General features: G+C 44.3%; 1 protein-coding gene across 1 annotated transcript in view; it reads left to right on the top strand.

Moving 5' to 3' along the window:
• Nucleotides 1–16,710, top strand: part of LOC115469675 (mucin-2-like) — a 193,110-nt gene that overhangs the window by 16,124 nt on the left and 160,276 nt on the right. The window contains exons 5-6 of the mRNA XM_030202463.1: nucleotides 10,841–10,950; nucleotides 13,180–13,387. Of these exons, the coding sequence (XP_030058323.1) occupies nucleotides 10,841–10,950; nucleotides 13,180–13,387 (318 nt within the window). The remainder of the gene's footprint in view (nucleotides 1–10,840; nucleotides 10,951–13,179; nucleotides 13,388–16,710) is intronic.

Genomic DNA, 16,710 nt, shown 5'->3' with positions numbered 1-16,710 from the left:
GCGTGGCCAGTATTCTCCAGTGGAGGAGGGGTAGTTAGTGGGGTCCTGCAGGGGTCTGTGCGGGTCCGTTGCTTTTTAATGTATTTATAAATGACCTAGAGATGGGAATAACGAGTGAGGTAATTAAATGCGCCGATGACACAAAATTATTCAGGGTCGTCAAGTCCGCAGGAGGAGATGTGAACGATTACAGGAGGACCTTGCGAGACTGGGAGAATGGGCGTGCAGTGGCAGATGAAGTTCAATGTTGACAAGTGCAAAGTGATGCATGTGGGTAAGAGGAACCCGAATTATAGCTACGTCTTGCAAGGTTCCGCGTTAGGGAGTTACGGATCAAGAAAGGGATCTGGGTGTCGTCGTCGATGATACGCTGAAACCTTCTGCTCAGTGCGCTGCTGCGGCTAGGAAAGCGAATAGAATGTTGGGTGTTATAGGAAGGGTATGGAGTCCAGGTGTGCGGGTGTTATAATGCCGTTGTATCGCTCCATGGTGCGACCGCACCTGGAGTATTGTGTTCAGTACTGGTCTCCGTATCTCAAAAAAGATATAGTAGAATTTGGAAAGGTACAGCGAAGGGCGACGAAAATGATAGTGGGGATGGGACGACTTTCCTATGAAGAGAGGCTGAGAAGGCTAGGGCTTTTCAGCTTGGGAGAAGAGACGGCTGAGGGGAGATATGATAGAAGTGTATAAAATAATGAGTGGAATGGATCGGGTGGATGTGAAGCGACTGTTCAGCTATCCAAAAATACTAGGACTAGAGGGCCATGAGTTGAAGCTACAGTGTGGTAAATTTAAAACGAATCGGAGAAAATTTTTCTTCACCCAACGTGTAATTAGACTCTGGAATTCGTTGCCGGAGAACGTGGTACGGGCGGTTAGCTTGACGGAGTTTAAAAAGGGGTTAGATAGATTCCTAAAGGACAAGTCCATAGACCGCTATTAAATGGACTTGGAAAAATTCCTCATTTTTAGGTATAACTTGTCTGGAATGTTTTTACGTTTGGGGAGCGTGCCAGGTGCCCTTGACCTGGATTGGCCACTGTCGGTGACAGGATGCTGGGCTAGATGGACCTTTGGTCTTTCCCAGTATGGCACTACTTATGTACTTATGTACTTATGTACTTGGTTATTTTACTATTTTTAAGCTGTTAACAAAATTATAAGTTTTATGTTAAACTGTTCCTGCTGTACACCGCCTTGGGTGAATCACTTCATAAAGGCGGTTAATAAATCCCCATAAATATATATACGGTTCAGATTAAGCGCCCTGTTTACTAAGCAGCGTTATAGACGCATTAATGTTTTAAACGCATGTTAATGTTTTTAACGCGCGTTAACCATGTATGCGCGTTAATCAACCTTATAGGCGCCTACATGGTTAGCGCACGCACTGTGTAGGCACGCTAAAAACACTAACGTACCTTTAAAAACAGGGCCCTAAGGAAGGAGTGCGCCAAAAAATATTATAAGACTAATATGTAAGGAGCTGTAGTTATGATTTCTATAAAAATGTAAGATTATATTTCCATGTATGTGTTGAATTAAAACAGTAGTTCTCAACCCAGTCCTTGGGACACACCTACCCAGTTGGTTTTTCCAGATACCCACAATGAATATGCATGAGACAGATGTGCATTACATAAAAACATAAGAGTAGCCATACTGCGTCAGAGCAATGGTCCATCTAGCTCAGTATCCTGCTTCCAACAGTGGACAATCCAGGTCACAAGTACCTGACAGAATTCTAGAGAGCAGCAAGATTCCAAGGAAGTAGTGCATGCAAATTTATTTCAAGCATATTCATTGTGGATATCCTGAAAACCTGACTGACTGGGTATGTCCCAAGGACTAGGTTGAGAACCCCTGGGTTAAAAGTATGCCTTAGCATGGGCCTTTTCACAGGCACTATACGATCACTCTGGGTTAATGATTCTACATTTGGAGGGAAAGAACTATATTTAAAAACAACAAAAGTAGTTATTATTATTATTATTTATTTATTATTATTTATTGCATTTGTACCCCACATTTTTCCACCTTTTTGCAGGCTCAATGTGGCTTACAGAGTGTTATTATGATGTAGTTGAAATGCTGACTTAAGACTGAAGCTAAAATTTTAAAAAAATATAGCAAGATTAATGCATTGATACTGATCCTGCCATGATCACTTTGCTCTTTCTAGAGGCAGACCAAAACTACTTATTTAAGTTTCAGCCAATACCAAACTGCTAACAAAACTGTCTAACTACTTTTGGCAGAAATTTATCACTTGTTTTCGGTCAAATCTGAAACCGAAACCTAAAGTCTGGTTGTGTTAATGTGAACCAGTGAGCCCCTCTGGGAATTGAAGGAGCTTGCAGTCCTCTGCTAAACCCACTGGAGATTATTACCCTCCAGTCCCAGGAACTGCAAGCACAGGCTGACAACTAGGAGAGCTATTATAACAAGGACTTCTTAACAAGTCTGGCACATTTAGGTTATGTGGAGGGGCATAATCGAACGGGGACGACCATCTCTAAGGGCGCCCATCTCTAAGGACATCCCGGCGAAGGGGAGGGGCCACGAGGAAACCCGTATTATCGAAACAAGATGGGCGTCCATCTTTCGTTTCAATAATACGGTCGGGGATGTCCAAATCCCAACATTTAGGTCGACCTTAGAGATGGTTGTCCTTAGCTTGTCCTTAGAAATGGTCGTACCCGGTTTTTGGCGATAATGGAAACCGAGGATGCCCATCTCAGAAACAACCAAATCCAAGCCATTTGGTTGTGGGAGGAGCCACCATTCGTAGTGCACTGGCAGTGGCGTAGCCAGAAGACAATTTTTGGGTGGGCCAGCGGGTTGGATGGGTGGGCACTACAACCCCCCCCCCCCCACACACACACACACACACGCGCGCGCGCAGCACATTTAAAGTTATTGGCGCTGCCTCCACTCACCTTCTCCCCACCGTGGTGCTGTCTCCTCTCCTGCACTTCATGGTCTCCATCTCCCACCCCCGCGGCAGCGCTCTATCGGCGCTGCCTGCCTGACAGCTGACAAACGCGGCGCGACAACGTCCTGCTCCGGGACCTTCCCTCTGCCGCGTGCAATCCACCCTGCATAAACAGTAAGTTGAATCAACGTGCAGAGGGAAGGCCCCGGAGCGGTGAGGACGTCGCGCCACATCTGTCAGCTATCAGGCAGACAGCGCTGATAGCAAATTGAAAGCGCTGCGCGAGGGTGGGACACAGAGACCGCGAAGTGCACTGAGAGGAGGCAGCGCTATGGCGGGGGTGGAGAAGGTGAGGATGGGCCTGAGACAAAACTGGGTGGTCCTGGGCCCATCCAGGCCCACCCGTAGCTACGCCCCTGTGCACTGGTCCCCCTGACATGCCAGGACACCAACCAGACATCCTAGGGGACACTGCAGTGGACTTCAGAAATTGCTCCCAGGTGCATAGATCCCTTACCTTGGGTGCTGAGCCCCCCAACCCCCCCAAAAAAAAACCCCACTCCCCACAACTGTACAACACTACCATAGCCCTAAGGGGTGAAGGGGGGCACCTATATGTGGGTACAGTGGGCTTCTGGTGGGTTTTGAAGGGCTCCCATTTACCACCACAAGTGTAGCAGGTAGGGGGGCATGGGCCTGGGTCCGCCTGGCTGAAGTGCACTGCACCCACTAAAACTGCTCCAGGGACCTGCATACTGCTGTCAGGGAAATGGGCATGACATTTGAGGCTGGCAAAAAAAACTTTTTTAGTTTTTTTTAGGCTGGGAAGGTGTTGATGACCACTGGGGGAGTAAGAGGAGGTCATCCCTGATTCCTCCGGTGGTCATCTGGTTAGTTCGGGGCACATTTTTGAGGCTTGGTCGTGAAAAAAAATAGACCAAGTAAAGTCGGCCAAGTGCTTGTCAGGGACGCCCTTCTTTTTTCCATTATCAGCCGAGGATGCCCATCTGTTAAGCACGCCCCAGTCCCGCCTTCGCTACGCCTCCAACATACCCCCGGGAACTTTGGTCATCCCCGCGACAGAAAGCAGTTGAGAGCGCCCAAATCGGCTTTGATTATGCCGATTTGGACGACCCTGAGAGAAGGACGCCCATCTCCCGATTTGTGTTGGATGATGGGTGCCCTTCTCTTTCGAAAATAAGCCTGCTAGTCAATGCAGATGTAGTTAAATATCCTCTGAGACAGAACCTTTGTGACAATGTGTTTAAAAAATGGTTACAGCTTTTTATGCTTACTCAAACTGCATAAAAAAAACAAGAGAAAACAGCATTGATATGTTTCCCGTTTTGTATTAGTTAAAGGACAATTCTAATATAGATTCTTACTAAAATAGGGTAAAGGAGTCCAGACAGTGGTGGACACTGTGGACATTATACCAGCCTGATGCACAATGCAGAATAAAGTCACTAAATGTGAGGACTTTATGCTGTGACAAGCAAGCTGGGTCAAAACCCCAGGGAGCCAAGAAATTAGAATGCCAAACCTTTTGATCATTTGGGAAACCCTCTATTACCAGGGAAGTCAAAAGAACTTTCAGTAAAATATTCTCACCTGCTTGCTTGATTATTAAATTTTGGGTTTTTGCCAGGTTCTTGGGGCCTGGATTGGCTGCTGTCGGAGACAGAGTGCTGGGCTTGATGGACCTTTGGTCTTTTCCCAGCGTGGCAGTGCTTATGTACTTATGTACTTATGCTTCTTTGTCTATGTGCAAGGAACTCCCTAAAATCAGGCAAAGCAGAATGCATGGGAGAGGGGTAGTAACAGGAAGCAACATGCAGGAAGTACCTCCAGCAGCCAGCTGGAGTCAGAGCAGAGCCTCTTGGGACAGATAGTCTAGGAGCTAGTCTCTCCACAGCTGGGGCAAATCACTCATTAGCTGACTGGGCAGGAACAAGAGAGTGTGGGTGGAAACACATACTGCAGGCAGTATTTTGAAGTAGAGAGACAGAGCATAGAGGGGGGGAGTATATATAGGGAGGAATTCCTTGGGTAGTTGATAGACCCTAAAGTATGAGGAGCACACCTAGGCTGAAATTCCTTGGGTATTGAATAGACCCTAAAGCATTGAATCTACCAGGAAGGTAAAAAGGCTGGGAGAGAAAAGCCTTTGGGAAAATTAGAACGTAAGGCATGAGTTTGAAGATGGCAGCAGCGAGGTGAGCTCCACAACTGCTCCAAAATCGCCCTCCTGCTTAGCCCAAAGACCGCTCAGCCAGCTGCTTGTTTTGGCTGGAGAGAGGCACCCAGACACCCGGCTTCTCACCAGACTTCAAGGGGAACCAATGGGCGCCCGTGACACTGGCACAGCACGACCAAGGGAAGCTCCCTACCACCCTGCACAGAGGCCTAGGCTCTGACCTCACTGACCCCAAGGCTACAGAGAGCCATGTGGATAGCAGGAGAGGGGTGCAGAAGCGCAGAGAACCCTCTCAACCCAAATGGAGACAGAAAGCTGGTGAGCGGCGCCAAGCAACGGAGGCACATTCTGACCCATGTGGACCTGGGTCATAGCACGGGGGACGGCCTTCAAGCTGAAGCACAGTGCAACCAGCCCATGCTCAAGCTCCCACAGGGCTGAGGAAGACCCGGGGGGATGGGCTGGCCTTGCCGATAGAGGGAATCCTTTACAGCAGTGCTGCAGACGGAGCTGGCAGCACTGAGAGCAAGGACCACATACCTGGAAGGACTGTGCGTGGACCAGATGGCAAACAATAAGCATCGAGCAGCGTGGCGAACAAGATACCCCGCAGCTGATTGGATTTTGCTTCTGAAGACACAGCTGAGGAGAGAGACCTAAAGAGAGGATCCCACCACCACAGAGGGTGAATCTACCAGTAGCTAGGACTGAACAACAGGAAACAGGAGTAGAAAAAAAAAGAACAACAAACAGAAAGGCACCGAGAGGAAATCCAAGTAATGACTGAAACAGGACTCCTACATGCATAAAAATACACACTAAAAAGACCAGAGGTGAATTCCTACACACACACATGATAAAGAAAAAAAATAAGGAAAATGACAAAAAACAAGGGGAAACAATTAGAGGAACCCATACAGGCCCCCCCTAAGGACCTCACACCCAACAGAACAACTAGAGGGTCCCCAAGAGGACACTGTACCAAAACACAAGATAGGAGAAAAACCAGGGGGTCCCTACACAGGGTCCTCACAAGGACTCCGCGCCTAAATGCCCTATAGGTGGAATAACCAGAGGGTACCTAAACAGGATCCACGTTAGGACTTCCAACGGGCATTTCACCGCACCCAACGAACCCTAGAATGGCAAACCTAAGAACATGGGCTAATATGAACAACAGGGATACTAGCGGCAGCACCAATGAATGGAGCAAAATCCTCATACCTATCACTGATAAACGAAGACCCCGCCATCAACTGGAAGTACAAAAATACAACCCTCACAACAAACTAGAGTCAAAATCAACAACCAACAACAAAAAGTCAAGCCAGAACATCACACAACAAGATCACAATCCAAAAACAGACAGACCACTTAGACAACTGTAGACTATCAAACACAACAAAATCAGTTATGATATATACGCACAGATATCCATAGGATATATAAATGCATGATGGGCAGTCAACAAAACAGACATACTTAGAGACTGGATCGAAACTGAAAAATTAGGATTACTACTCATAGCAGAAACATGGCTACACCTAGAAGTTGACCCAATACTGCTGGACCTATGCCCACCAGCATACAAAACAATACACATAAACAGGAACAAAAAAGAAAGGAAGAGGAGTCGCAATAATATACAAGTCAACTTTCACCGTTGAGCCTGTCACTAAACATTTATCCTCAACGATCAAAATCCTGGCATACAAAATCACTGACACAACAATAGCAGGTCAACTATGTATCATACTATTCTACCGACCCCAAGGCAGCTAGACAAACATTCAAGATGATTTCATGGACTTTTATCAAACACCTGCACAAACCAACAAAATGTCCTACTAATTGGCGACATCGATCTGCACCTAGACAAACAGAACGACACTAACACCAAAACCCTAACGAACTTCCTAAACCAGTTGAACTTCACAACACCACAAGGCACCACATCCCAAACAAAAGGCCACCTATTGGACTTGCTAGCCCACCGGTTACCAGCAAACAACAATCACACAATAGAGAGTCACAAATGGGAAGAGGTATCATGGTCAGATCACAGCAAGCTCACTTTTTACACTACAATGGAAAGCAAACGGAAAGAACAGAAAACCAAGCTCACCACATACACTCACAACCAGAGGGAAGGTGAACAACCACACCTGGAAAACAGTGTTGACTGAACATAGCAACCTAGAAGCAAAAAGGCATTCACTTTATGAGAAACTGGGATGAAACATGCAAAAAAAAACACTGGACGAAATAACACCACTTAAAACAAAAGCAAGAAATAAAAGGACCCTAAACCCTGGTTCAACAAAGAGCTATTGTACATGAAAAAACTGTGTAGGAGACTAGAAAGAAAATGGGCCAAAAATAAAACAGAAATAAACAAAGACACATGGAGAAAAGCTATAAGAATGTACAAACACAATATAAAGAATGCCAAGGAGGAACACTACAACACATACACAAACCCAGAACAGAATAATACGAAAAAAAATATTCAAACTCATGAACAACCTACTGAAAACACAGGACACACTGGCGTCAACTGACATATCACCTACAGCAAATAAGCTAGCGCAATACTTTGAACAAAAAATAGCAAAGACGAGATCCAACCTCGTGATACCGCAAACTTCCATCATAGACTACCTACAAGACTGTGAAACCAACAACACCCACTCCATGGCAGACAGAATTTGGTCTGCATTTGAACCACCCAAAATGAGCACAGTAAAAACACTGCTGACTAAATTTACACGTGCTAAATGTCTGCTAGACAAATGCCCCAACCACATGATGAAAAAACCACCAGATTGGTTCATCAAATGCATCACCAAATATGTTAGTAGAAGGACAGTTCCCAAAAGAAAAAGGTGAAATCATTCTCACTCCAATCCCCAAGAACACAACCAAAAAGATCAGCAATCTCACAAATTACAGACCAGTGGCCTCAATACCACTACTGACCACCTAACAAAATTCTCAATCCTTCATAAATCCCAATCAGGTTTCAGACCACAACACAACACTGAAACAGTCCTAACCACTCTGACAACGAAATTCAGATGCTTAATAAGCCAAGGTCAGTATATACTACTAATGCAATTTGACATATCAAGTAGACCACACAACACTGATGACCTTGTTCGATTACATGGAAATCAGTGGCACAGTGGCCGCATGGTTCAATGGATTCCTAAAGACTAGATACTGCATTGTAAAGATGTCCTACTAGCTATCAACATCCTGGATCTGCAAATGTGGGATATCACAGGGCTCATCAATATCACCAACACTGTTCAATGTATTGATGGCTCTACTTGGAAAAAAATAGAGACCAAGGGTTTAAACCCATTTATCTACACAGATGATGTCACCATCTACATACCTTTCAACAACAACATCACAGAAATAATGGACAAATTCAAAACTAGTCTGGACCTTATGGAAAACTGGGCAGAAACTTTCAAACTCAAATTAAACAGAGACAAAACCAAATTCCTGGTACTGTCAAGCCCGCATAATCCTACAGCCCACCAAAATTTCACAATAAACCACCAAACATACCAAATTGAAACACGGTTAAAAATACTGGGAATCATTCTTGACAAACACCTAACACTAGCCAAATATCAGCAGTAATAACAAAATGCTTCAGAACACTACGGAAACTGAGAAGGATCAGAGACTACTTTTCTAGACAATCATTCCGGATAAAGTACAATCGACTATACTTTCACAACCAGACTACAGTATACATCAGTTGCAAGGAAAGCGCACTGAAATCGCTGCAAACCATTCAAACACAGTGGCAAGGTTAATTTTCAAGAAGTTGAAATATGAAAGAGCCACCCCACTGCTCAAAACACTATACTGGCTGCCAATCAAGGCAAGACTGTTCTTCAAAGCAAGTACCATCATCTACAAAATATTATTTGGTTTGTTTCCTGAATACTTGACTGACTTGGTAGAACTATCCCTAAGAAATGCAAGCCCAGAAACCAGAAGACTACCTATTTCTTCACCTACCCCCCCCCCCCCCCCCCACCCGATGGTCAGCCTTAACCAGTTAAACTAGTCAAAGAAAACACTGCTATTTATCTGACCCTATTTGGCCAGCTAGCTTAGGGGCCCTTTTACTAAAACACAGTTAGTCCAGATTTTCCATGGCAGCATTTAGGGCTATTTTAATCTTTTTTTTTTTTTTTTGCAGGTCCCGTGCTCATTCTTCCAATAGGGTGCAGGAAAGCTTACTACCTCCTATTTATGAAGCACCAAGTATTCCTGCATTAAGTCTGCGGTATCCAGTTACCACATACTAATCAGAATATGCCAGCTGGATAATGCTTCCATGCTCATTCCCTCTCCTGAAAAATTACACCAATTGAGGGCCCCTTTTACCAAGTTGCAGGAAAAGGGGTTTGGTGCTGTTGTCGACGAGTGTTTTACTTGTGTGCCGAGGCCCCCTTTTACCATAGCTGGTAAAAGGGAAGTCTCACCTTCCTGAAGGAAATGACCGTGCGTAAAGTAAAGCACTTGCCAGGCGGCCATTTCGGGGAGGAACCATTACTGCCACCCATTGAGGTGGCGGTAAGGACTCCCACGTTAACCTGATTACCACTGGGTACACTCCGGCGTTACAAAATAAATAAATTTTTTAGTGCCGAAATGACAGTGCGCTAGGGGTGGGAAGTACTGCTGGGCTGCTGCGGTAGCCCGACGGTACTTCCTGTTTAGCGAGCGGTAAGCCTGCGTTGGGCTTACTGCCACTTAGTAAAAGGGGCCGTTAGTGTGGTAATGCTATTGCTCCTAACTGGTTAGTACAGAAACACCCACTTTCTGCCTCTAACATGCTTCCTCAAAAAAATGCAAAAAAAATATTTAGCATGCGGATAGTGCATGCAGATGGCAAAAGTAACACGGAATGTTTTAACGCATCCTGTATTAGGCCATTTTTGCTGCGTTAGGCATACACTGTATTTGGCGTACCACTGCTTAGTAAAAGGAGCCCTAAATATAGCGTGAGTAGCGTGTGCTAACAGGCAAATTACTGCAAAATACTTTAACATGTTTTCCAGTAAGCTTAGGTGACATGCTAACCACCCGTTACGGGTTAACGCCCTTTAGTAAAAGAGCCCCTTAACCAGTTAAGGGCTGAATATTGTCACTTGAGGGGGGGGGGGGGGGAATTATCAACATGAGGTACTGAAATGAGACCCTTTGCTACAATAACCCAACTTCCAGTAAAATAACCCAACGTACAGCAGCCCATGTTGATAACTTCCCCATAAGAACTGACCCTGCCCTGACTCTGCCTCTGGATCGTCCCCTGAATATCTGTTTTCAGCTTAGGTGGTTAGTGCCGCCGAATATCAGCAGATTTAACCCCCCCCACCCCCCCCCCCCCCCCCCCCCCCCAGACAATTTAACCACAGAGGATCCTTTCTTTCCCAGTTAAACTACTTTGAATATTGATCCCATGGTATAAAATGTTGAGTTTTACTGAGTAAATACATACAAAATATTTTTAAATGAAATGAAACAAAATAGGAAATATTGTTGAAATTTCCTACATTATGTCCAAGGAAGGCAGATCCTTACCGTTAAATAAATCCTCTTGTATCCATCTACCGAAATCATATTTCTTTCAACTGATGTTGCAACACTAGTAACTTTGTAACTCTCTGTTCCAGGTGAACTTCTTGAACCTTACAAATATGCTGCATTTCAACAGATGGATGACCCTGGTGAAATCTGCCCAATGCAGATCGATAATATCAAACCAGATCAAAACAAAAAATATGTACGTACCCCTTGGTGCTGTTTTCTGTGTCCTGCTCTGGATAGCTTATTTTAAACTGGACTAAAGGTATGTTTTTAACATTGCTGAAGTAAGTGGAACAGTCTTTGCTACCTAGGATTAGAAACAGTAAAGTTATTTTCTTGCCTCAGCTGCTGTAAGGTAATATAGTTATGTCCATATTTAATCCAGAAACAATAAAATAACCTGCGGGGACCTACACCACTGAATATTAATCAGTGTTATATTAATGTATATAAAGAGAATCGGGAAAAGAACAGGAGAATTCAGTATAGACTGTAAAATACAGCTGAGCACTTTATTTCAGTGAAAATTGCTGCAAATACTGTTCACTAGAGAGATAGTCAAAACAAGTCCAAATAATTGTGTGTGTGTGTGTGATATATATATATATATATATATATATATATATATATATATATATATATATATAGTAAAATCTGCTTAAGTGCAAGGGTCTGGGACCAAAGAAATACATGTAGTTAACTGGAGCATGCACTTTGCCATTGTGACCCAAAGTAGCTTCACATTTGATAAACATATGTACAGTACTGTTTATTATACATACAGTATACAGTCTCCGTTAACTGACGTTATACAGTCTCCGTTAACTGACGTTAGGCTTACTTGAAGTAATCAGTCATAGTCCTCTGTACATTCTTGTGTCTGTGAGTTCCATAGACTACGTCTGCCAGACGGTAAAAACTGTCATAGCACTGACATCCAGTGGCCTCCAGATAGGCCCGCATGGTTTTGAGACTCTCCCACGCTCTTGCAAAAGTGACAGGAGGTTGTTGAATTTCATCAGCATGTGCCTTGCTGCTCATTTTATCATCTGTTTCATCATCAGCCGTTGCCTGCGTGTAGGCACATATCTCAACATCAGTGCTGTCGTCAGCTGTTTGTAGATCGTAATGAACAGCTACGTAGCGATGAAACTCCTCTTCAGTAACACCGGCTGGGATGTCAATAGCCTGTTCATCTGACACGTTTGCAACAGCTGCATATGTTTCGTCCCTCTCCACATCCCTAACAAAGCTTGCCTGCTTGTAGCAGTTCACAATGGTTGCCTGTGTAACATGATTCTAGGCTTCTTTCTCCATATGTAGGGAATCCAACAGTGATAGATTACGAGCCAGTTCAACAGCACGTTTATCCTTGCCAGTCTGGTCATCCATAACGCTCATCAGATGACGTAGCACAAGAGCCCGATAATGTTGTTTGAAATTGGCTATTATGCCCTGATCCATAGGTTGGATCAGAGAGGTAGTGTTTGGTGGCAGGAAGACCACCTTGATGTTAGACAGCCTGACATCATCACTGTGTCCAGTGCAATTATCACAAAGCAACAAAATCTGATGCTTTTGTGCCCGCATTCTACAGCTACTGCCAGGGGTCAAACCGCTGGCATTTTTTTGGAAGCCACTACTATGCTTGGATATATCCAGTATAATCTGATGCCTAACCTGATGTATTATTAGAAGGACCATTTGGGATTTTATTTTCTATCAAAGAGAATACTGGTTTGACTCCTGAGGCAGGCGCCATTCTGCGCCGAAATATGGCCCATGTCGGGCCTATTTCATTAAAGAATGCACCATTGCTCCGGTCTTGAAAGCCGTTTTGTGCTTTTTTTGCTTTCTTAGTTCGTGTACATTTGGATCTTCTCTCTTGCTATTTGATTTCACACAAGGTAAGCCACATGGCTACATGGAATTGTCTGTGTTATTTTTCAGCCAAGAGCAAAAAGGCTGTTGATAGCATTTTCTACTTTCATACTAACTTTATATGTGGAAGTTCCTTAGTGTAGCTGAAGATACAGCATTAGATTGAAGAATGTGAGACCCAGAAACTTAAGGAAAAAAAACTGTTCTGTTAAAAAGGGAATTATGTAGCAGCTTGATCATTTACTGGACTTTATTTCTAAGTATCCAATAGAATTAAGAAAGCAATCATACTTTTACCACATTTTCTGGCATTGTAAGACAGGGTTTTCAATAAACATGCATTTCCATGAAGATCCATTAGATAAACTGCCATATATAGAGTTTCAATGCATGCAAATTTATCTCATACAGGATATCCTGAAAACCTGCCTGACTGGAGGGTCACCAGGACCAGTGTGGGAAAGTTATACCACAATAGATGACAACCTTTGACTGGCCCTACAACAGAACATTTCATGGCTCCACATATTTTCTCTTCATTCAGGCTGACCTCTGTGAATCATTACTGAATCTAGTTTCCTCGAGCACAGCAGTGCCCAAGAAGCCATATATCAGGCGGTGCCAGCAAGATATGACAACGTGCACTACACCCGGAGAGAGGAACTGCACCTGCTCCACACTGTCAGAATATTCCAGACAATTATCTCTGCAGAAGGAACTGATCAACAATTGGCGGCAGAAAGACTTCTGTTGTAAGTCAGTAACATAGTGTAACTGCCATGACAGGGATTTCCTGATTTTGCCACATTATCTTTTCATCCTATTCAATTGTGATATATTTCAGCTATCCTCCTGTTAGAGTCAGGGCTTATTGTCTGGGAAAGTGCCTGGAACTGTGTTCTGTCACTTCTTTTCAGGCTCCAGAGCAGCAAGGATGTTCAGCTCCTGCCCCTCCCTTCCAAGCAGCCTGCAAGAAAGAGGAGAGGGGATGAACCTGGAGCAGAGCAGAGAACAGTCACTTTCCCCTGGATTTTATATAGCGCACCCAGCATTCTGCGCCACAGCGGCATACTGAGGGCGGAGGTGGTCCACCCGGGTGCACGCTGCAACGGGGGGTGCAGGGAGCAGCTGTCGGCTCCGCCAGTTCCCTGCTCCGTCTGATGTTAATTCCTGTTCTGGGGCAGAGGGAGCAGACAGCCGCACAGCTGCTCCCAGCACCCTAGAAGTTGAGAACAATGCACCCGGGGGGGGGGGGGGGTCGATGCTGCACATGGGGGGGGTGCACAGCAGCAATCCGCCCCAGGTGACAGCCGACCAAGGAACACCGCTGCTGCGCCAAAATCCAAGCAAATGCTATAACAACATGCATAACTTAATTGGCTTAACAAGCCAATCAGCATTGTTAACAGCACTTAACAAGCAATAATGAGCACTAATTGACTAATTACACGTGCAAATCGATAAGTGTATTAATGCACAGTGCCTACATTTTAATGTGTGCAGGCAAAAAGGGGCATATTTATAGGTGGGGAAATGGGCATTTCATGGGAATTCCAAAATTTACATGCACTGTTATAGAATATGGCCCTCTATGCCTAAATCTACATGCCAGGATTTACACCATGTTTTCAATGGTGTAAATGGAGGCACACAGATTTAGGTGCTAGGGTGTCAAGTAAGCGTATTCTATATACCATGCCTAAGTCTAGGTGCTGCTTATAGAATATGCTTAGGTGGAAATGTTTTCCGTGCAGAATTTTTAGGTGCCATAGAATTTCCCCTCACTTTACTCCTTAATCCAGCCCTTCTTCTCTTGTTGCTCCTGCCCCTGGCTCTCCCACCCTTCCCCCAGTTTACAGATCAGATTGCTTTTTGTCTACAAATGAAATCCTAGTTACAATGACCATCTAGAATCAACAGAAGTGTACACACTGACTTGGCAATTCTCATTCTGTGTTGATGAAGGATATATGGATAACTTTGGTTTTACCTAGAGGCATGGCCATGGGTAGTCCTCGGTGGGCAGGCACCCATCCACTTTGGGCTCATGCCTACCCAATAGCAGTGTACCCTTGCATTAGCTACTATGAATGCATCAGTTGAAGACATCATTCAAAGGCACCCCGAGAACTCCCTTCTGCCAAGCTTGGCATTAAGTGGCAGGTTCCTGAGGCTGCTTTGTGCATCCTGTACATGCTCAGTTTTCATACATTCTTAGTTCATGTGCCAGAATAGACCATGTACGAGATGCCAGCAGCAGCAGCAGTTTAAGATTATTGCCACTGACTGCTGAAAATGGTAGGAGGGAGTTTCTGGACACTTTTGAAAGATGTCTTCAGCTGGTGGTGCTTGAGGATCCCCAAGAGTTAAAGTATAAGTTGAATGGGTGGTAGAGGGTCACTGAGGGTGGAAATAGGGCAGAAGCAGGGGTGGACAGGGAGTGGAATGCAGAGGTGATCGGGGACAGAAAGGTAATTTTGTGCCCACCCATTTTGCCCATTGGCTCACCTATCATTTGCCACCTGGTTCTCCCCCTCTCATTTGTTTTTCCACAGTCTTTGATGGTGAGGTTTATTTACATAGCTTGAACCACCAGTGTCTAGAATTTCTGTGGCTTTTGTTATTTAAAATATACAACTTCTGATACTGAATCCAGTGAAGTTACTTAAGTCCATAAAAGTAATTATATGGTCAGGATACCTTCCTCTTCTAAAATTATTCTAAAAATATGTATGTTTTTATGTAATGGGTCAATATTCAGAGGGCTAGCAGCATTTATTTGGAACTTCAGCTGAATTAAACCTGGAAATTCAGGATCAGTATATGGATAGTGATTGAGGTCATCTGTAACTGCTCCATTTTGGCCATAGTTAGAAAGGCTCTAAAATTTAACAAAAAAAAAAGAGGGGGGGGGGGGGTCCTTTCCTGCATTGGAAGTAATTCCATAGGCACATTGGCCATGATATTCAAAACAATATAACTGGGTTGGAGAGGCTCCTGGCAGCTTAAATCACACTGAGCGCATCAAGAAGTGATACTGAGCAGTGCCAATGAACAGTCCCTCTGACTGCTGTGGCACTGTCCAGGCAGTACTGGGTTGGTCCAGGAAAGGGAGTCGGGCATAGCATGGAAGTTTTACAGGGTCCGGCGATAATCAGTGTTGGTGCCCACATAACTAACCAGGCAAGTAGGACCATTTAAATAGCAGCCCTATCTTTGATGAGTTAGCTATACAGGTACCACCGCTGACCTCAACATTCTGTGCCAGTGCCCAGATATGGCCCACCACTCAATATTTAGGTCTAAATGAGTTGACGACATTCAAAATGCATAAAAACAACTGTGCCAATAATGAGCCCGGGAGAAGGAGAGGGACAGCAACCACTGAGGGACTAAGGAGGGGTTATATGCCCTAATCCCTGTGGTGGTCAGCTGCTCAATTAGAGCAACTTGTTGTAACTTGGACATGACTGAAACAGGTCTAGATAAAAACATCCTTCTTTTTTAGACATGGGCATTTCTTCCCAGTTGAAAATCCCTGTTAGATGTTCTACTTTGGGCTCTTCTAGTCCCATCCAAAACATGCTCCCTTGTTATTTGGATGAACTGTAGTGTGAAACATCCAAATTCTGACTTCCCAAAATCAGAATTTGGACATTTTTAGCAGATGGACCTTTTTAAAGGCATTTTAAGATGTCCATCTGTTTTTAAAAAGAGCACCTTAAACTCCTAATTTTGGATGAAAATTGCCTACTCTATACTTGGCTGCCTAAAATTTAGTGGTGCACCCGCCCAGGTCATGACCCAAGTTTGGGAAACCCTGCTGTATGATCAGAAATGTTAAAATCAGATGTAGACTGACAGAGCACTCGGAAGTACTCTGGCAACTTGATATTTATAAACTAGCTGAAACTGACATTTAGCTTACATAATTTAGTACTATTCCATTGTTTTGAAACAGGTCACTATGACCTGAACAAGTCCCTTGCAAAGCAGTATGACTACAATATTCTGTTTAAAACCTCATACAATCTTATTTATTGGCATATAGCTCATGCTAGCTTCATGTCCTGTC

The sequence above is a fragment of the Microcaecilia unicolor genome, chromosome 4 (genome assembly GCF_901765095.1).
Source record: "Microcaecilia unicolor chromosome 4, aMicUni1.1, whole genome shotgun sequence".
Lineage (NCBI taxonomy): Eukaryota > Metazoa > Chordata > Amphibia > Gymnophiona > Siphonopidae > Microcaecilia > Microcaecilia unicolor.
Note: the sequence above shows the minus strand (reverse complement) of the source record. Positions and strands in the feature narration are given on the sequence as shown.